This window comes from Sminthopsis crassicaudata, chromosome 2, assembly GCF_048593235.1.
Source record: "Sminthopsis crassicaudata isolate SCR6 chromosome 2, ASM4859323v1, whole genome shotgun sequence".
NCBI classification, from domain to species: domain Eukaryota; kingdom Metazoa; phylum Chordata; class Mammalia; order Dasyuromorphia; family Dasyuridae; genus Sminthopsis; species Sminthopsis crassicaudata.
The window spans coordinates 391,310,639-391,333,430 of NC_133618.1; the positions used below are offsets into that span (position 1 = coordinate 391,310,639).

The 22,792-nt window shown below is 37.4% G+C and overlaps 1 protein-coding gene across 2 annotated transcripts in view; it reads left to right on the top strand.

The window, feature by feature from the left end:
* Positions 1-22,792, top strand: part of ARHGAP26 (Rho GTPase activating protein 26) — a 542,258-nt gene that overhangs the window by 157,818 nt on the left and 361,648 nt on the right. For both annotated transcript variants that reach the window (XM_074291699.1, XM_074291700.1), the window contains exons 6-8: positions 5,696-5,806; positions 17,736-17,840; positions 19,497-19,626. In XM_074291699.1, coding sequence (XP_074147800.1) covers positions 5,696-5,806; positions 17,736-17,840; positions 19,497-19,626 — 346 coding nt within the window. The remainder of the gene's footprint in view (positions 1-5,695; positions 5,807-17,735; positions 17,841-19,496; positions 19,627-22,792) is intronic.

Consider the following 22,792-nt stretch of genomic DNA (forward strand, 5'->3'; position numbering starts at 1 on the left):
TGAGTTCTTTTTTTAAAAGTAGCTACTTTCTAGAAGAGCAGTAGCCTGTGATTGAAAAGTGAGATTGCAGATCAGATGAGAAGGGAACAAGAAGGTTCATGGGATCCTTTGAGAATCTTGCAGACTGAGGTGCCTTTGATCTTTATAATCACAGTGGTTTGTGTCTCTTTTTGCTTACAAGACACTTCTTTGTAGCTCCATCCCTGCTGGAGTAGGGCATTTCCCACCCTGTGGTTTAAGATTTTGCAAATGTGCAGAATGCCTTTTTTTTTTTTTTTTTTTTTTCCTAATGCTTAAGTCAGCAGGATAGACAGTTTCCCTGGAGAGAGGGGAGGGAAGGTGTGCAGCAGAGGGGGCGTGTGTGCTAGTAACTGTGAGGGAATTGGGGTCCTACTGTGAAGAGATTAAAGATTGAGTTAGCAGATGTTGGCCCAGCTGAAGTGCTCTCAACACAGTTATTATAACAGATAAGCTTGGGCTCCCCTATGGAGTCTAATTCTGAACTTTGTGATTTAGTCCTCTTAAATATTTGTTTGCATTATAACAGGTTTCTCTTCTCTTTTCTTTCTTCTTTCTTCTTTCTTTTTTCCTTCTGTTTTAAAGGGTTTAGAAAAGCTTAGTTGTAGTGGAAGAGAAGAATCAGCATTCAGGGTCAGAAGCCCTGAATTTGAATCTTGTCTCTGCTTCTGTATGGCCGTAAGAAAGACACTTGTAGAGGTTGTATTAAGTGACCTATAAGGCTTAATTCAGCTCTTCACTTGTGATTGGAGCCAGAGCTGAATCTGTTACATTTTAGGAACATTGAGGTGACACAGTAGTGAGAGTACTGAGCCTGGAATCAGGAAGACCTGAGTTCAAATGTAGCCTCTGACACATACTATATGAGCCTGGGAAAATCATTTACCTGCTACTTGCCTCAGTTTCTCCATGTGTAAAATGGGGATAAAAATAGCTCCCAGGGTTGTTCTGAGGATTAAATGAGATAAGATTGTAAAGTGCTTAGCACTTCACTTGGCACATGAGAAACAACATATAAATCTTGACATTATTATGATTATTATTATGATTATTATTATGATTATTATTTTGATTGTGTAGCTTTGGCCAAGTAATTTCTTATGTCTTAGTGTCTGCTTTTTCATTTGTCATTAAGTCAGCAAGCATCTATTAAGAGCTTACTGAATTTTGGGTGCTGTGCTGAGTATTAGGAATATAAAGAAAGCCAAAAAACTTGTTCCCTGCCTTCAAAGAGTTCCCATTCTATTGGGGGAGATAATATGCAAGCAACCACATGAACACGATGTAAATGAAAGATGATCTCAGAGGAAAGGCCTCCCAAAGAAGGAAGCGTGGGAGAATTCCCAGAAGGGGTAGTGCATGCACATACGTATTTCGGAAGTTCCATAGAAGATAGACTGGAGTGAGAAGATTTGACACAGGAACACCATCAAGTTGGCTATCATGATTATCAGACATTTCATGATGAGGGTCTATCCCAAGATGTTGGCAGTTGGAATGGATCAAAAGGCACACATTTGAGAAATGTTGTAAATATATACCTGAAGACAAGTTGGAGGTGGGGATGAAATGAAGGGGTTAAAGCAGATAATCTTTATGGTCTGTTCTGACTTACATCCTCTGATTCCCTAGGAGTTTTGCTTTCTGTTTTTCTCAGTAGTTATTTCTGGCCCATCTCTTATGAGCAAATTCTTAAGTTTATTCTTAGAATAAATTGTTAATATTGTTTGAAGTAAGTTGGCTTCTTCAAAACATCATTGCTTAACTCATTTATTTTTAATTAAAGCTTTTTATTTTCAAAACATGCATGGATAATTTTCAACATTCACCCTTGCAAAACTTTGCATTCCAAATTTTTTTCTTCCTTTCCCCTCACTCTCTCCTCTAGATGGCAAGTAATCCAATATATTTAAACATGTACATTTGCACATACATATTTCCACCATTATTGTGCTTCTCAAGAAAAATCAGATTAAAAAGGAAAAAAATGAGAAAGAAAATAAAGAGTGAAAATATTGTGTTTTGATCCTTACTCAGTTCCTACAGTCCTCTGTCTGGGTACAAATGACTCTATTCCAAGACCATTGGAACTGGCCTGAATCATCTTATTGTTGAAAAGATCCACATCCATCAGAACTGATTATCATATAATGTTGTTGCTGTGTACAATGTTCTCCTGGTTCTGCTCACTTCACTTAGCATCATAAGCTCATCTTCTAATATTCTCTACTATTTAATATAGTAGATGTCTTGCTACAAAATTTCCAGGTCATGGGGTTGCTGTTTCTGCAGGTGTGGAGTCTACTTATAATATCTTTGTTTTGCAAAACTTTGAAGGCTTAGTAGAAATTACCTAGTTACAACAAAATTATATAAACTTTTAAAAAGATTATTGGTTTGTTTTGTTTTGACCTAACACTTCATTTCCCAATGTAGATTTTCCCTATTCCTCATCTCTGGAGCCCAGCTTCTTAAACCATGGTTTGCAACCCCATAAGGACTCTTGTAACTGAATGTGGGGGTAACAAAATTTTGATTTATTATCCGTATATGTTTGACTTGTATACCTATTTTAAATACTTATATATCCAGACTCATGTAAAAATTTCTTAGGAGAAAAGGAGTTGTGAGAGGAAATAGTTCAAGAAGCTATGCTCTGGAGAGCCTTTTAACAAAGAATAAGAAGGGGAGAGAGGAAAAACAGTTCAGAAAAAGTAATTAAACATGGCAATGGAATTTTAGAATAAATTCAACACTCTGCAGCCTTAATCATAAATCCTACAAAGAAGGGAGAGGCATTTGTTCTCTCTTTTCTTTCGTGATAGACTTGATTATTGTAATTATTTAGTATTCAGTTTTGATTTTTTGTTTTCTTTTCATTTACAATGTGGTAGTCATTATTTCTTGTCTTTTCATGTTACTTGACTTTGCATCATTTCATAGAAGTCAGCTTCTTCTTTTTGTTCTTCATACTTATTGCTTCATGTGAAACAGTAATATTGCATTACAATAATGTACCAAAAATTACTCAGTCAATTCCAAGTAAGTGGGCCTCAACTTTGTTTCTAATTCTTGGCTATTGTAACCAGTTATGCTATAAATATCCTGGTGTATTGAGAATAGTTCTTTTTGTCTTTGGCCCCCTTGAGGGGTGCCTAGCAGTGATATCTTTGGGTCAAAGGAAATGGATATTTTAGTCACTTCGTTAGCCATAATTCCAGATTGCTTTCCATGAAAAGGATGATGATTGCTAGCAATCATATTATGCATTAAAGTTTAGTCATTTGATCCTTACAGCCACCTCATGAGATAAGTGCTATTATTATCCTTTTTTCTTAAGGATTAGGAATCAGACCCTCAGAGGTAAAATGACTTTCCCAGGATCACACACTTGGAAGTCAGACCTTTGTGACCAAAATTCTGTCCATAGCATCCTCTAACTTGGTATTTGGATCAGTTCAAAACTGTGTGTGTGTGTGTGTGTGTGTGTGTGTGTGTGTGTGTGTGTGTGTGTGTGTGTGCTTTTATATCTAAACTCTCTTACACTCTCTTTTGTATTATTCATCAAAATACATGACTAATATAATACAGCAGCTTTACCCATTTGTCAACAAAATTTAAAAAAAAAATGTATTTCCTAGCACAAGAACATTAATTCTTGTTGAAGAATGGTGATTTGACTGACAACAATTATGTACTTTCAGTGTCATGATATACATGGAAACAAGTCAGGAAATGCTGCACCAGAGTGAGTTGGTGTATTTCTTGGCCAGGAGAGTTTCTAGTCAGTGGTTTTTTCCATTTGTTTCCAGAGCTCTGTGGAGCAGTTTTATTATTTACACATCTATGTGCCTCTCACATAAGCCTGTAATTGGACTAGTCTAGGTTTACAGACATGTAGTATGTAGGTGGTCAGTGTGCACTGCGGGCATCAAGGTTCAAAATGCCCTTGGCATATAGTCTGAGTTCCTATTTCTTTCTTTCTTCTTTGTTTTTGTTTTTTGTTTTAATGGATATAATAATGCGGATACCACTTAACTCATAAGACTCCAGTGGGAGAATAGATAAGCTAGCTTTGTCCATTTCAAAATCCCTTGTGGGTCAGCAGTTAAAATGATAGCAAAAATACACATAGACACATCTCAGTGTTGGGGGGGTGCATGGCACACAAACACAAACTTTTCATACTGAGTAAAGATATGGGCATTGAATTTGAAAGGTAGGAGTAATCTAATTGCTGTCTTGAAAGAAAATTGACCATTTATCAGGTGCAGGCTTTTATTTATTTCAAAATGAATGAATAAATAATACAGTATACTGTGATATGACATGATATATACCTGTTCTCAGGTTCCTCCTTTGATAAATGTTGGTTGTGTAATTCTGGAAAGTCACTCACTTTATCTAGGCAACAGTGTGTGTGTGTGTGTGTGTGTGTGTGTGTGTGTGTGTGCGCAGCTAGTGAATAAAACTGGAGAAATGTTTTCTAAATATTAGTATAGTATAATTCTTGCCTAAGAGAAGTATATGGTTTTTAAAATTGTTTAGGTATATTCATATAGTCACACATATTGGGGCAGCTAGGAGGTACAGTGGATAGAGTACCAGACCTGGCGTCAGGGAGACTTATCTTCCAAGTTCAAATCTGATCTCAAACACATACTAACTGTGTCATCCTGGGCAAGTTCCTTAATCTTGTTTGCCTCAGTTTGGAAAAGGAAATGGCAAACCATCCCAGCATCCTTGCCAAGAAAATCCCCAAAAGGGTCCTGAAAAGTTAAACATGATTGAAAAATGACTGAACAACAAAAACAAGATTTGCCCAGCACTTTACAAATAATTTATTTGTTTTATCCTCACAATATTTTTGGGATGTAGAAGCTATTACTTATGCCCATTGTATGGATGAGGAAACTGAGGCAAACAGTGGTTACGGGACTTGCCCAGAGTTGCATAGTCAGCAAATGTTTGAATATGGTTTTGAGTTTACTTTTTTCTTCTAGTGCTCTGATCCATACTCATAAGAAGTTTCCTCAACAGCATAGTTCCCTATTAACAGTAAAATCATAGATCTAGGCACCCTCCTAACATATCCAGGGGCATGGCACTTCTGTGATCTGGAAAAATTTGTCTAAAACCTTTTTCTTTCTTCATGCAAGAGAAGAAATCTGAATTTTTTCTTTTCTTTTCTTTTCTTTTTTTTTTTTTTGAGGTGTTAACTGAAATTTTACAATAAGATATTGTAAAGTATTTGATCACTGGTTTTCTATGTTATCTGCTGGCCTTTTCATGTAGTCTGTGACTTCTACAAAACTCCCTCAAATTTTTCATTTAATTTCTTAGGCTAATGTGATGGTCTGAGCCATGATATGGAAGGTATAACTGTTTTACTGTTGTACTCACATAACATCGTTCAGGGTAGTGTGAAAGAAAAATAAATCCTAGGTCCCTAAAATCTAGGATTAAAGTGGTGTGTGTGTGTAAAATGTTAGGTTAAGAACTCCAGCTCTCACAATTTACCCATTGTAGCTCTTTGTATTTCTATGCAAGGGTGAGCAGTAGACTACTTCTCCTTTTAATGTTATCTCTTTATTTGAGTGCCAGGGCTGTGATTCTGGCTTTTTCTTTTGTCATTGATGAATGAAATTGGATAGTGATTTTTGATTATCTCTTGTAGGCGGATAACCAAGTGGACCTTGTTCGGCAGCATTTTTATGAAGTCTCTCTGGAGTATGTCTTCAAGGTGCAGGAAGTGCAAGAAAGGAAGATGTTTGAGTTTGTGGAACCTGTAAGTAAATATTGATATTTAATGGTATATGGAGACTATTAGTAGTTTGGAAATGTCTTTACATTTTGGGGAGAAATGTTGACTGAAATGATTTCCTTGTCCTATTATAACAGTGAATTAATCAGATAATCACGTTAAATCAAACTTTTGGAGACCTTTAGATGAGATTGTGTATCAGATCATCCTGGTGTTGACTGTAACATAAACACTCCTTTTAAGGAAGGATTGTTGAGCTGAATGACTCTTCTCTTGTCATCAAGTTTCAGTTGTCCCTCAACTTTTCTCACATCTTTCCCAAACTTGACAGTGCTCTTCCTTGATAGAAAACCAACATATACTTTCAACCCAATCAATACAATGATGCAGTACCACCAAAAGCCATAAGAAGTAGGAGGAAGAAAAAGGTGAAATAAAGAAATTTCCTTTCTTTTTTCCTAGAATAGATTCTCAAATGGATTCACATGGTAATTTGTGAGAGCAAGAAAATCTAGTTCTCATCATCCAACTGGGGAATGTGATTTCTGATTAAATACTTGTTATGAACTGAGAAATTTGGGTGTTGGGTTATAATGTATAATTTGGGTTTGTGTATAATGGGAATTTTACAATAGTTGTATTCTTGAATGAGCCTTGTAGTGTTGGGAGAAAACAACCCTTATCCTATACAGTTCTTCAGCGTTTGTAGTTTCATTGGGTAGGCTTCATGTGCCCTTATCCCCAGATTCTATTCCACTATTGCCTTGAGGCGTATATATTTTAATGATATCTGTCATTGCTGTTCCTTCTCACTACATACAGATTGCATAACTATCCAGCTAGTGTAGGATTTCTGGTGTAGCCCCTAGGCTGGCATCTTTGTTCAAATGGTATCTATGTCTTCTGACATTTTTTGCCATGCTGTGTCACTTTAGAATTTATATTCACAATTATTTCATGTCTAGAGTTGTTTACACAATTTGATGATCCTTTGATCACATTCATATAGATACCTAATATGTAAATCATAATCTCTACTTATCTTGTCATGTACAATAATTATAATTATTATTTATGTCCTTTCCACAAAGTATCTACACAATGTAAGGAACATTCCTCCAGATGCCTTGACATTGCATGGAGTATACTGTTTCTCTGCCTGTTGTAATATCATTCCTCTTCCTTTTTTAGACATACTTCTCTCTAACAATATACTTTCCATGACTGTTTCTGCATAATTTTTCCTGGGTTGTGCTGTAGCCTCTTGGTATATGCTTCTCCATTGTCCTCTGGATGACCTAAAACTAATTCTTTGGAGACTGTAGTATCCTTTCACTTGCAGTCATATGGCATCACAGGAAGAATATTGATGTTATAAAGATGACTCTTTGTTTCAGGGAGAAGCTGTAGCCAGCAAACACTTGGTCTCCTTGCCAAGTGCAGAGTAATGGCAGCCAAAGGCAACACCGGTTTAGAATATAAACTGTTCAGTAACATTTTATAGAGAATGGTGGAAGATTAGAAGCAGTTTTGTCTTATAAAATAGTGAGAAGCAATAGAGAGAAAAACAAATTCACAGGAAACTTGGTGAGAGACCTAGCTAATCCTGGTCGTGTAGATCCCAATCAAGGAATCCAAGTGTGAAAATGGAAGGGAAGATGATGAACACTAAAAAAAATAAATAAATAAAAAGCTCAAAAGAGCATTCAAGGATAAGCTCTTTTTTTCATCAATTATAAAGGAGTCTGCACATTCCAGTTCTGAAATCACAATCATAGATGTACAGCCCAAAGAAATAGAAATGGTCATAAAAGAAAACAAGGACAGGAAGAATAGATTAGAACAACTATACATAGGGGAGGTCTGTGTGAGAGATGACATGATTTTAAAGGGACTGGGGGATTTATTCTTGTAAGAGGAAAGAGGAAAGAATATCCAAATGCTTTGGGAAAAAATGTGGAACTCATTATTATTACCAAGAAAAAAAGGCACAGGGAATATTCATAACTACTGACTCATATGTCTACTTTGATATTTCCTAGAAAACTTTGACAATTATATACTTACCCACTTAAAGGCATCCATGACAAAGGTAGGAGAAGGGGATGTGCTGGTTCTTGTCAACAATATATCTTTGTAGACATGTCATTAATCTTTAATGAAATAATAAACAAAATAAGTAATAAAAAATAACCTTTAAGTGAAAGGTGCTTATTTGTTAACTATAAAGAAAACCTTATATTCACCAGATTTGCAGAATTGACAAGAAATAAAAAGGACAACTGTTGTATGGCAAAACAGGCTTTGTTAAAAGATCTGTGAATTGGTCTAGCTATTATGGAAAGAAATGTTGACTTCTGCCCTCAAAGGCATTAAATTGTGAGTCAGTGATAAGCACTATTAGGTCTATGCCAAAGGGATCAAAGAAAGTGAAAAAGAACCTATATGTACAACAATATTTATGGCAGCTCTTTTTGTGATGAAAAAGAAATGGAAACTGAGAAAGTATCTCTCAGTTGGGAATTGACTAAACAAATTATAGTGTATGATGAAATACTGTTGTGTTGTAAGAAATCATCAAGGGGGGGATGATTTCAAAGAAACTTGGGAAGACTTATATGAACTAATGCAAGTGAAGGGAGTGAAAGGAAAACAGTATAAAAACAAGAGACTTAGTGAGAGAGAATGAGGGAATCTGATCAGCACCGTACTTATTCAGTCTTCACTACAACCCTGTAAAATAGGAATTGCTATTACTATCCCTGTTTTACAAGTGAGGAAACTGAGTCTGGCAAAGTGAAGTAATTTGCCTGTGATCACATAGCTAGGAAATATTTGTGGTTATATTTGCACTCACATCTCCCAGACTTTGGGTTTGGTGCATTTACCCACAGTGTTTTCTATGTGGAATTGCAAGTCAATCTGTAAGCCTTATTAAATATCTACTATGTACCAGACACTGTACTAAATGTTTTACATATAATATTTTATTGATCCTCACTACAAAACTGGAAGGTAGGTGGTATTGTTATCCCCATTGTACAGATGAGGAAACTGAGGCAAACAACATGTAAATGACTGGTCCAGGTCCAACAGCTAATAAGTGTCTGCAATGTGATTTGAACATCAGTCCAACCCTGATGCCACATAATTGCCTAATGAAATGAGAGAATTTAGTGGATGAAAAAAGCTAATTTTCCAGATTATGATAAAGTTATATCTTATAGCCTATCAGTGATTTATCTTGGACCAATACTGTAAGTGGACAGTGAATTGTATTCAAAATATTATAGCAGAAGGAGAGGAGAAAAGATTGTTTTGTGAAAATTGCATGATTCTTCAAAAGGGATGACCTTCTTTTCCAATTATCTTGTACACAGAGTCAAAATATCTCTTTTGATACTTTCTTACTGAATTAATTCAGTTAAGTTAGCAGTGTTTCAGTCATGAGTTCACATTTCCTATGATTGGTGTTGTGCCTTCTCCCATAAACCTATCCCTCTTCTGAATCAGTTTGAAGTGTGGAAAGCAGATTTCTCTATTAGCAAGAATTTTTTCTTTTCTTTCAGTAGTATTTTATTTTTTTAACTACGTACAAAGACAGTTTTTAACATTCACCTTCATAAAACCTGGTGTTCCAAATTTTTCTCCCTCTCCTTCTTCCTTTCCTCCCCCACGACAGCAAGAAATCTGATATAATTAAATTTGTGTGGTTCTTCTAAACATTTCCATATTTATCATATTGCATCCTTCCCCCCCAAAAAAAAATCAGATCAAAAGGGGAAAAAACACAACAAAAATTAAAAAAACCAAGCAAACAACAACAAAAAAAGGCGGATATACTATACTTTGATCCACATTCAGTCTCCATAGTTCTCTCTCTGAATGTGGATAGTACTTTCTATCAAAAGTCTATTGGAATTATTTCATTGTTGAAAAGAGCCAAGTCCATTACAGTTGATCAGCACATAATCTTGTTACTGTGTACAATGTTCTCTTGGTTCTGCTCACTTCACTCAATATCCGTTCATGTGAGTTTTTCCAGGCTTTTCTGAAATCAATGTACTCATCATTTCTTATAGAACAATAATATTCCATTACATTCATATATCATAACTTATTTAGCCATTCCCCAACTGATGGGCATCCACTCAGTTTCTAGTTCCATGCCACTACAAAAAAAGGCTGCTATAAATATTTTTGCACATGTGGGCCCTTTTCCCTCTTTTATCTTTTTGGGATATAGATCCATTAGAGACACTGCTGAATCAAAAAGCATATCAGTATCTACAAAAATTCTTAAACAGATACTAGATATAGTGCTAGACAATAGTTGTCCAGAGATAAAAATACAAACAGCTCCTATGCTCAAAGAACTTGGGGAGTGAAAATTTGTAGATATAAGTATGTTAAGAAAAATTCAAGATAAATACAATGTGTCATTGTGCGGAAAGTTAAAATTTGATGGAACATCAAGTAGAAAGTTGTGTTTTATGTAGTTTTCACGTAGAAATTTGTGTTTGATAAGAGCTTTGAAAGGTGGCAAAGGTGAGGGCATGTGTTGTAGGCATGGAAGAGAGCTATCTTTGAGGAACAGCAAAATTCTGGGACAAATTGGACTGCAAAGGGTAGGAAAGGGAGTAATATGAAGCAACGTTGGAAAAATGGGTTAGGGAAAAATTTTGAAGAGATTTAAATACCAAAACAGAAGAGTTTACATTTGATTCCAGTTTATTGTATAAGGAAGTAAATGCCTTGCTTAGACCTGTGCTTTAATAAAATCAATTCATTGACACAAGAACTTAATAAATGTTTTTTTGACTGATTTGCAGTTTTGTGAGAGACTTGAGGCAAGGTCACCAAATTGAAGGCTCTTACAATACTTGTAAAACTTCTTCTTTTTTTTTTTCCCCCAAATTAAAGCCTTTTATTTTAAAAATATATACACAGATACTTTTCAACATAACCCTTATAAAATCTAGTGTTCTAAATGTTTTTCCTCCCTTCTCCCTACCCCTTCCCCTAGGCAGCAAGTAATTCAATATATCTTAAACATGTTGCACATTTTCTTACGATTAAAAAAAGAAAAAAATTGGCAATTGATTGATTGGATATGTGAGGTGAGAGTGGGAATTCAAAAAAGACACTGAGGTTGTTAATGTGGGTAACTGGAAGGATCACAGTATCCTTGAAGGCAGTTCTGAAAAGTTAGGTTTGGAGGCAATAGATAATTGTAATTTACAAATATGAAGTTTATTAGGAAACATACAGGTTATCCAGATAAAATTCTCAAACTGGCAATTGGACATGTTTTCCTGGAGTACAGAGCAGTGTTGCATATGGGAGTGATTTAGTCACCAAATGAAAGAATACAGAGAAATCAGGGCTGAGCCTTTAGAGACACTGATATTTAGGGAGGCCATGATCTGGATGATAAAGCCAGGAATGTTACTGAGGAGACTCAGAGGAGAGACTTTCTGATGGAGAGAAATCCAGGTCACACCACAGAGAGATAGGATAGGGATTGAGAAAAAGCCATCAGATGGGACAATTAACAGATCATTAGTAACTGTTTACTTCGTGCAGAGTAGTTTAGAGATGAGTCATTCGGACAACAGTCATTTATTAAGCATCTACTATGTGCCAGATAGATATTAAGCATTGGGGAAGTAAATAAAGCAGTTCTTTTCTAATGACTGATTAAAGGTTTGAATTATTTCTCAAGTCTTGTCATTTCTGTCTCCACAAGATCTCTTTTCCTTCATCCTCTTATCTTCACTCACATGACTATCCTGGTTCAAGCCTTGTTCGCCTGTTGCCCAGAAAATTGTAACTCCTGTAGAATATATGATTTTTTTTTCTACATTCTATATCTCAAACTGGATTTCTTACTGTTTGCTAAACAGTATCTCATTAAATCTAAATAGGTAGCATAGCTAATGCAGTACTTGATCTAGCATCAGGAAGACCTGAGTTTAAATGTAGCTTCACACACTGTGTATGGCCTGAAAAAAGTCACTTAACTTCCATCTGGCTCTGCTTTCTCAATTGTAAAATGGCAGTCTACTTCCCAAGGTGGTGGTGAGGCTCCAGTGACATATTTCTAAAACACTTAGCATAATGCTGGCACATAGTAGGAGCCTAATAAATGTTGCTTCCATCAATCAATCAATCCATCTACTTTTTTTTGTTGTTGTTGTTCTTTTTGGCTTAGGCAATTAAGTGATTTGCCCAGGGTCACACAGGAAGTGTTAAATGTCTGAGACCAGATTTGAACTCAGGTCCTCCTGACTTAAGGGCTGGTGCTCTGTCCACTGCGACTCATAGCTGCCCCCATCCATCCATTCTTATTTCCTGTCATTAGCACTTTGCCCAAGCTGGGTATGATTCCCTTGCTTAAACTAAGCGTACTCCTTTATATTCTTTGCCTTCTAGATTATCATTTTTTAAGCCTTAGTATAAGTACTTCATTCTGTCTGAGGTCTACCTTAATTCCTTCTTGCTCCTCTATCCCCAATTACTTTGCATAATCTCTCCCTTTCCTCTCCCTCTTTTCCTCCATACACACATATCTATGTTATATTTGTTTGTTATTGTTTGTTGAATAATTCCAGGAATGTAATAGATATTTAATAAACGAAGATAACGTTCTTTAGAAGTTTGACTGAGAAAGGGAGAAGAAATGTAGGCTGCTACCTTAGGCATTGGGAGGGTTCATGGATGGAAAAACACAGGCCAGTGATTTTTCCAATTTGGGATGACAGAGACAATTAAAGACACATGCCATCTAAGACTCGAGACAGTTTTCTGTGGTCACTCTTGTTTTCCGGGTAGGCTGGAGGATTCCGTTAATTAGAATCGCTAATTAGTGTTCTGTTTTCTACTACTAATTTCTTTCCAAGAATAAAGAAGAAGGGTTTGGGTGGTGACAGTCGTAGACGGGAAGAAAACGTGTTGTTCAGATTGTATTATAAATGTCTGCTTTGGATAGCTATGCTTTAATTGGCCAGTGCCATACTAAGAAAAATTTCAGTGTAGATGCTTTTCCTTCCCAGGAGCTACTGCCGCTGGCCAGGGCCCCCGGCTTAATTTTTTATGATTCTGATTGTCTTGGTTCCAGTATTTATATACCTTCATTTAATAAGCTTAGATGAGGGAAGTGATGGAGAAGATGAGGAATTGTAAGCTTTATTTTACCTGTTTCTGTTCCTTTCATCTTCCTTTACTTTTCAGGCATCTTTAGAAATATAGAGTGTGTATTTCAAAGTCCGATTCTTTTTGTACAGCAAAACAACTGTTTGGACATGTATACATATATTGTATTTAATTTATACTTTAACATATTGAACATGTATTTATTGGTCAACTTGCCATGGGGGGGAGGGGGGAAGGAGGGGGAAAATTAGAACAAAAGGTTTGGCAATGGTCAATGTTGTAAAATTACCCATGCATATATCTGGTAAATAAAAACTATTAAATAAAATAAAAAAAAAATAGAGTGTGGAGGGAAAGCAGGCCTTAGCTCTCAGAAGCCTCTCTTTAGGGATGTTGGGCTTGGCGCGTTAACAGATTGCCATGTTTATATTACGATGCGGAGACTTGGACCATTCCTGGGAAATAGCACATTTTTTGGAAGTAGGTACTTGATAGGTTCACTTATTGTTCAAAGTAACTTTTTTCAATGAACAGAATGCATTTTATGGTAATATATTTACTGAGCAGAAAGCCAACATGCGTCTGTTAGTAGATCCTTGACCTCAGTGTTGGGGAAAGGGGAGATGCGCCATCAAAGGGATGAGGTCATTTGCCTGTAAGGAGGACTTCGTGGACAAAGAAGGACCGCGCATAGTGCGCGATGGAGAAGGCGCTGGGCGGTGGGTGAATGAGGGAGGGCAGTAAGTGCCCGTCTGGATCCGGCCACGGGCTTTGAAGTTTCATTTACCAGCACGGGAGCGGGACTAAGTGTCCTGTGTGGTGGGAGGGAGGCTGAGGCTCCAGATCGGTGACTGCAGCGTAGGGAAGTGGAAACTCCCTTATATCCTTCGGTACAGGGTCTAATAAAAAGCTACGTTCCTCGGGCGGAGCACTCTGGGTATGTTATACAGATGGCCTTCTCTTTCTTGTTCTGAAAAATGGTAATGGGGGGAGCCAAGATGGCGGAGTGAAGCGGAAGCGTTCCTTGCCATGGAACCCCTCTCCTGCTCGAGGTAGACTGCAAAAACTTCCAGAAAGGCCAGCCTGACTGGGGCGAAAAGGGTTCTGGCCGGGTCAGACAGACTCTGGGAAAGCCGGCGGGAGGGGCGGGTCAGCAGCTAAGACCCTCAGTCCTGGCACAGCAGCGGGCAGCCTCCCGTCCTGCTCTGAAGGGAAATCGGGAAACCAGGCAGTTTCCTGCTCCGAGCAGGCAAATTGACCCCTACAAACACAAGGGGGCGCTGTGCTCAAAGCCGAGGCTCCGAGCTGCACAGTGAGCTTGGGACAGCGCCCCCTGCAGCTCAGGAGCAGGGTTCAACCATAAAAGTGAAAATGGAGGAAACATTGAAAGAATTCTGAAGAAAAGGAAAGAAAATGAACACAAAACAGCAAAGAATCTTGACCATAGAAAGCTACGGTGGTGACAGGAAAGATCAAAACACCCATTCGGATGAGCAGTGACTTGATTGTTCTTAAATGCACAGAGACCTCTGGGAAGCGCTCGTGATGAGTGGAAGAGCAGTGAGAGGGGCAGAAGTGTGAGTCCGCGGGAGAGGCGGCAGCCTGGCACGGAGGAGCGCGGACTGCAGAAAACAACTCCTCAAAAACACAGCGGGCAAATGCACAAAAACCCCAAACCCGTCGCGGAAAACGCCACCTTCAAAAGTAGAGTAACCTATTGGAAAAAGAGAAACAAAAGCAAAGAAAGAAAGTTACCCGTTGGAGACCCGAATGGGGCAAATGGGAGCTGATGGCTCTGAGGGGGCAAGAATCGGTCCTACAAGCCAAAAAGAAGGAAAAGTGAAGAAAGTGTGAAATACCTCAACGGAAATAGATCCAGAGGAGGCCATCGGGAAAGGAAGACCACGACCCAAAAAAGAGCCCAGAGAGCACTGGAGAAATCATTTAGGAAAACTGCCCCGTATTCTAGAAACAGAGGGGAAGTACTCACTGAAAGAATCCGTGGGTCACTTTTGGAAAGACATCTTAAGGAACATTGTTGTGAAACTCCAGAATTACAGTCTCAAGGAAAATTGGGGATTAAGGAAACTGTTGGATATAAAATGATTCATCTCTTTCTAAACTAACGAAGATGCCTAGATTCCTTGAAAGAAGTTTGTTCTGTTTTGTTTTTTCTGCCGGTGAATACAGCAGCATCTGATTTATTGTTGGATTTCATCAATCGCCAAACATTTATTAAGCACATCCCTTATCCCAGGAATTCTTCTGAGTCTGAGGGGCTCAAGATCTTGCACTCAAGCATGTACATTTATTTAATGGATCAAGAATGATGAGACAGTTTCTAGGTTGCCATTTGTAGTAAGAGAACTAGGTGGATGCACAAATACCCATTAAGAAAAAATGTGTGCCTTGTTATTTATTGGCTGTGTCATCCAGGTAAATCCGTCACTTGGCTTCTCTAGGCCTCTTTTTTCTCATCTGTAAAATGTGTGCGTGGGGGATTGCCCTCAAGCTGACTTTCTATATTTCTGGGACTCAAACTACTTGAATCTTTTAAGGAAGGGAAAGTAATTGCAATAATACAGAATGAGATAGCTCTATCCTCCTGAGAGAAATCAGGAGGCATTATTATGCCACAAGTGAAATGTAATTTAGTGATGCAGCATATTTAAAATTAAAAAATCATATTCCTATCTGAATGAAGAGCATGATTGTGTAAGATATCCCTGATGTAACCTTTCCTCTTAGTCTTGTTTAGGTTTTTATTATTATAGTATGATATTCCCTTTTGGCATATAACTGAAGCAAAATTTAGAGTACTTAAAGCTGAAGTTTGGAAAATTTGTAGGAACATTGCTTAGCCTAGAGAAATCAAGGCTGGTGGGAATTTAGTTCCAAATCTATAAAGAGATATTTTGTTCATCCCATTCACATTCATGGTTATAGTCTCAATTCCTTCCTATCTCTTCAGTTTTTTCTTCTCTTTTTTTCTGCTTCTGTCTGAGGTTTTGATTCTAGTTCTCTATAATGAAAATGATCTTTTGCTCTACTGCTTGTCTTTTTTTTTTTTTTTCTTAGTTCTCAATTTCTGATCATAGTTTCTTTTTCTAGTTTTCCTTTTCATTCTTATTTTATGATAAAATTTTTCTGGCTGGGGTGTACTTTGCATATTAGTTATCTCTTTCTGATTTTTCCCTCCTCAAATCCTTTTCTTCCTTGTCCCCTTTGCCTATCTATTAGATAATGTATTTCTATATGGAATGTGTGTGTGTGTGTGTGTGTGTGTGTGTGTGTGTGTGTGTGTGTGTGTGTGTGTGTATGTATGTATGTATATGAGAGAGAGACAGAGACAGACAGAGAGAGAGACAGAGACAGACAGAGAGACAGAGACAGAGACAGAGAGAGAGACAGTGAGAGACAGAGGAGAGAGAGAGGGGGGAGAGAGAAACAAAGAGAGGGGGGGGAGAGACAGTGAGAGACAGAGGGGAGAGAGAGAGAGAGAGAGACAGAGAGACAGACAGAGAGAGAGAGAGAGAGAGAGAGAGACAGAGAGAGAGAGAGAGATTGAGAAGCAGAGAGAGAGAGAGAGACAGAGAGAGAGAGAGAGAGAGATTGAGAAGCAGAGAGAGGGGGGGAGAGACAGTGAGAGACAGAGGGGAGAGGGGGGGAGAGAGAAACAAAGAGAGAAGGGGGGAGAGAGAGAGAAGCAGAGAGGGGGAGAGAGAGAGAGAGAGAGACAGACAGACAGACAGACAGACAGACAGACAGGAGAGAGAGACAGGAGAGAGACAGGGAGAGAGACACAGGGACAGGGAGAGAGAGACAGTGAGAGAGAGAGAGAGAGAGAGAGAGAGAGAGAGAGGGAGAGAGAGAGAGAGAGAGAGAGAGAGAGAGAGAGAGAGAGAGAGAGAGAGAGAGAGAGAGAGAGAGACAGGGGGAGAGGGAGAGGGAGAGAGAGAGAGACAGACAGTGAGAGACAGAGACAGTGAGAGAGACAGACAGACAGTGAGAGACAGAGACGGTGAGAGAGACAGAGACAGAGAGACACAGAGAAGAGAGAGACAGAGACAGAGGCAGATTGATTTCTCAGATAATGCTGCAGGAAATGCTGCCTCTAGAGTTATCAGAATTCAGCTTTAGTTTGCTTCAAAGTGAGGTTCATGAATCCCTCCACCTTTTTCTCTATGTCTAACACCCTGATTATATGAACTATTCAATTCTTCCTCCTTCCTCCTCTTATTTCCCTAGTAGGTTTCCTTTTCCAAGGAAGGGATATTTTAAAAAATTGTGTGCTAAAAAATTAAAAAATAAAAAACAAATAAAAACACAGTTGTCTGTACATCTTCTGAGGACAGGACAAGACTTCACTTATATCTCCTTGCAGGAGGTGGGCAAGAATTTAGTTTAGATATTTCTCCTGAAGGGTTATGGAATATTGTAATTCAATACAAAAGGATCTTAAGAAGTTGTTTATTTTTTTTCTGGAGACTTTAAAAGAAGAATAAGCAACTAGCCTTTTTTTAAACTGAAGGATGATTTAAAAATATTGTTTTAACAGCAAAATGTTGTTTGAAAACATTGCCTCTCTTGATATTTATAGATGTGTTATTGTTGTTTTTCCCCCTGGAAGTTAAAAGAGCTCTTTTACACAGTAATTTGATTTCCATCTTGGTATTCAATTTAAGAAGACAGCGATTTTCTTATTAGAATTGCCTGCTATCACTGAAACTACTCCATGGTGCTGTTTTACTTTTCTAAACTTGCTTTTTTCCTCCCTTTTCCCTTCCTTTCCTTATAGTTGCTGGCCTTCCTGCAGGGACTTTTCACATTTTATCATCATGGTTATGAACTTGCCAAGGATTTCAGCGACTTCAAGACACAGCTGACCATCAGCATACAGAATGTGAGTGGACAAAGGATCAGGGCCTTGCCATGGGATGGGAGGGGTGTGTGCCTTTTAGTGAGTGTATTTGGAGAAGGTGATAATTCCATTTTATTGTAGCTACATATCTCCTTGTTAGAAGAAGTTGAAATATTGACTGATTTTGCTTAAATAATTCACGGGCAAAATTGGAGGAAATGAGGAAAATTGGATTAAAAAATTGGGCCGAGTAAGTGGCACAGTGCACTGAAAGCCAGGTCCAGAGTCTGAAAGACCTGAGTTCAAATACATCTTCTGACTATATTTATCACTATGTGTGAACCACATAGCCTCTGCTTGCCTCAGTTTCTTCATCTGTAATATGAGGAGAGAGGAAAGAGTTAACACAACCCTGCCTTACTTAAATCCAATACACTTGTAAGCCATGACATCATCTTTCTGGTGTCATGTCATGGTCCTCTTTAAGAACCAAGGACAAAAAACACCCAGGACAAAGCACTTACCTTAATTTGCCTCAGTGTTCCCATCTCTAATAGCACTTACCTCCCCTGGTTGTCAGGAAACTCAAGTGATAAAATAATTGTAAAGAGCTTGGCATAGCACCCGGCACATATTAGGCACTATATAAATGTTAGCTATTAAATGGCACAGAAATTATTTCAATAAAATTAGGGGAGGGAGAAGAAATGCAAAATGAAAATAATGAAAATGAGTTGAGTAATGAATTGGATTTTCTGCAGACCTTACTAAGAATTAAAGGCTTTTGTGGAAGAGGCAAGAACCCTTCTTACCTCTGCACATCTAGTCTTCCACCTTTCAACTGATAGACAGGATTATGTTCTTTGGGATTGAGATTAGTCATTGTGATTAATCAGATTTCAGTTGCTTTTTGGTGTCATTTTCATTTACATAATCATAGTCAGGTAAATATTTTCGTGGCCTACTTGTACCAGTTTGTATAATTCATAGAAGGCTTTCCTTATTTATTTTTTGATTTCATCATACCTGTCATTCTTACAGTGCAATATAGAATTACATTTATAATACCACCTTTGGCCTAATCTTTGTTCCTAGTCATTAAGACTCCCACATTGTTTCCAGTTTTTGATACATATAGGGCTTACTTATTTATTTATTTTTTAAAATTACTTCCTTGGGTTACATGCTCAGTCATGGGTTGTCTAGTTCAGAGTTCCATTTTTCTTAAGCAATTGTACCATGAATTATTTGTAATTTGGGTCATTTGCCTTAAATGAATGAATGAAACTTTAGTTTACTTTCCTATGTTATGGTTGTGCCATAAAGGAAGCATTTGTTAAGTAAACAAATAAAGAGAAAAATAATTTAACTCTAAAAGCATTTATTAAGTGCTTACTGTGCACTATTAAGTCAACAAGTAAAGAGAAAAATAATTTAACTCCAAAAGGTTCTAGGAAGAAAGTAAATGCACAGAATCCAATTAATTCTCAACTGTGTAGCTTTTAGCCTGAATTTTTAATTTTTTTTCCCTCCTTAGGAATCTGAAAGTTTGTAGAATTCAGCACTGTTCTTAATAAACATTACAAAACAAAACAACATAGATTTAACCCCCTTAATTATTAGGCTGATTTATAGATTAATGGAGATAAAAGGAAAGCTTTACTTTTTCTGATTTACATAGAATTGCTTTCATTATAGACAAGAAATCGCTTTGAAGGTACCAGATCAGAAGTGGAATCACTGATGAAAAAAATGAAGGAGAATCCTCATGAACACAAGACCATTAGTCCTTACACCATGGAGGGTTATCTCTACGTCCAGGAGAAACGTATGTGATTTTCACTACATGAAGGGGGGGGAGTGAGTGAGTGGTATGGAGAATGGAAACCTGCCAATGAGACTTTGGTAGAAAGATGTTCCAATTTGCTGCCAAGTAGGGATTTTGACTGAGAGGCTCAAAAGCATTCAGGAAAAGAAGTCTCAGAATTGGGATCCTTTTGTTTGGTGCCCTCAGATAGGAATGTGATATGAAGGAAGAGCAAATATTTATTATTTTGGTTCTTATTAATTGTTGTTCAGTTATCTTTGATTCTTTGTAACTCTGTGGACCCTACTGTCCTTGAGATTTTCTTAGGAAAAATACTGCAGAGATTTGCCATTTTCTTCTCTAGTAGATTAAAGCAGAGTTTTATCTAAGGTGATACAATTAGTAAATGTCTGAGGCCAGATTTGAACTCTGCTCTTTCTGACTCCAGACCAGGCTTTGTCTATTGAGATAGCTAGCTGCTTTTTTTTTTTTTTTTTTTTTTTTTTAATAGCTTCCAACTATTCAGAGCACTGGAAGTAAATAGGAAACTTACATTACTCTTGGAGCAGGAGAGGATTCAACTTGTTCATATGCAACTATAATGATATAGGGTATGGAGTAATGGGGAAAAGAAGAGATAATGCTGTAAGAGTGCTCTAAGATGGGGGAGACGGGAAGACATAAGGGAAGGAGGGTCTCACAGGACTAATGCTGACTGCACCGAGTTTTAAATAGGAGGTGGTGTATTCCTGCCTTGGGCAGACTGTGTAAATACAGAGAGGGGTGGGAGATGATCTGTTTTATTAGGAGGAAAGTTAATTGCTCTGAATGAGGAAATTTGGTGAAGTAAAACTGGAAAGGAAGCTTAGAGCCTCATTGTGTTGATTGTTATGTGTTAGGTCTAAGAGTTTGTGTTTTATCTTGGTGATAATAGGAATTCTGAAAGTTTTTTAATCAGCAGAGTCAGTCAGACATGAGCTTTCAGAAGATCATTTTGGCAACTGAAGAATGAATTAGAGATGAAAGAATAGTGACAAGGAGATGTTGTTCAATTTTATCTGATCCTTCATGATTATATATATATATATATATATATGTATATATATATATTTTTTTTCTTTTTCTTTTTTTTTGGCAAAGATACTGGAATGGTTTTGCCATTTCCTTCTCTTAATTCATTTTAAAGATGAGGAAACTGAGACAAACAGATTAAGTGACTTGCTCACAGTTACTAAATTGGTAATTCAGTGTCTAAGGCAAAATTTGAATTTGGGTGTTTTGTGTTTTTTTTAACCTCTGGACCTGGTGAAAACAATTTATTCAATATCATTAAAATCATGAAAAGTGAGAATTAGTTGAAAAAAAATGGAATTTAACATGGGAAGGAAAAACATTGGGGGGAAGAGCATGCATGATAAGCAGTCTTCAGATATTTGTCGGGTTGTTGGATGGACTTTTGGGCCTTTGAGAGCAGAAATAGGGGCCAATTGATAGAAGTTACAGATATAGAATTATACAATCTCAGAAATGGAAGACTCTATGGAAAACTTGAAAAAAAGAATCCTTTCTGAGTATATTCAACAAGTGATCATCCATCTTTTGCCAGCTCTCCAGTGTGAGGGAATCCACTACCTTTTAAACCAATCTATTTGGTGAAAATAATTTAGAGATGATCATTTTCATAGTGGAGCTAGGCAAGACTGGCATAAATGGGAAGAAGGAAATAGAATTGAATGGTGATCTAAAGTTAGCATTGACTGGACTTGGTAAATGATTGGATGTGTGAATGAGACTGGTCAAGGGTGACTGGTATTAAAACTTTAAATGACTGGAAAGATGATTCCTTATAAAAGAACTGAGAGAAGGTTAGAGGAAATATGGGTTCAGAAGGAAAAAAATGATGCTTGGTTTTGGATATGTTGTGTTTTAGGTTCTGATGGGTGTCTGGATGGAGATATTCAGAAGGCAGTTGAATATGTGGGACTAATTAGATGTGGGAGACATCTTTGTGGAGGTGATAATACACCAAGGTAGTTTCAAAAGAGAAGGAAAGAGGATCCCTGGCATAACCTTAAAGGACCCCCCTCCCCCACCCTACTTAACATAATTTAAGTTGAGAAGGAGTGGTAAGACAGGAGAGATAGTAGGGTTTGCAAAAGAGAGGAAAAATATAAGTAGCCAGAAGAGAGTAATTTGGTTTACCTTGTTATAAAGTTGAAGAAAGATAAAAGTTTGATTAAAAAAAAAAAACCTGTAAGATTGAGCAGTTAGAAAGTTTGTACAGTGACTATTGAGAGAGCAGACTTAGTAGAGTAGGATTGGAAAACAGATTTCAAGAGACTGAGAAGTAGGTGGTGATGAATTGGAGGTAGTCAGTGAAGACAGCTTTTCTAAATTTTCTAAAGGAGGAGGGCTGAGAAGATTATAGCTTGAGGATCAATATTTGGTCAGTTCCTAATAAATTACTGACAATATATGGAATTGGCAATTAGGTGTATTCAGAGATAAACAATATTAACCCCCTTCCCCCATTTCAAAGAGTGTGTAACTGAGGAATAGAGATCATCATTCATTTTTATTGGAATTTTTTTATTATTAGGGCTTAAGGTTTATAAGGCAGTTTACAAATATCTCATCCTTACAACAACACTGGGAGGTATTATTTTTTTGGGAAAAAATTGTTTTTGGTAGGTATTATTATTTCTTAATTTTACAGGTGATGGAACTGAGGCATAAAAAAGTTAATTGATTTTATTCAGAGCCACACAACTAGTAAGTGTCTGAAGTAAGATTTGAATATTCTTCTTCCTAATGTCAACTATAACCCTTATCCATTGAACCACCCAGCTGCTCAGGAAAGTACTTTCTTGACTATAGCTTAGCCTTGAGAGTTGTTAGGTGAATATTATTACCTGTATTTTAAAGATGGGAAATTGAGCCCCAGAAGGATAAATTAATAGTTTATGTTGGAAGCAGAATTCAAACCCAGGTTTCCTAACAAAGAATACAGTGATTTATTTTTTTTTTAACAGTGCCATACTCAGATGCATGGAGTGCCATGAGAGTTCAGAGTTAGGATATTTTTCTTCCAGGCTTGTTGAATCATCTTCCTTAATTCTCCCTGGGGAGACAGCATTGAGCTGGGTCTTAAAGAATGAGTGGGATTTCAGTAGTTGATATAATGGGA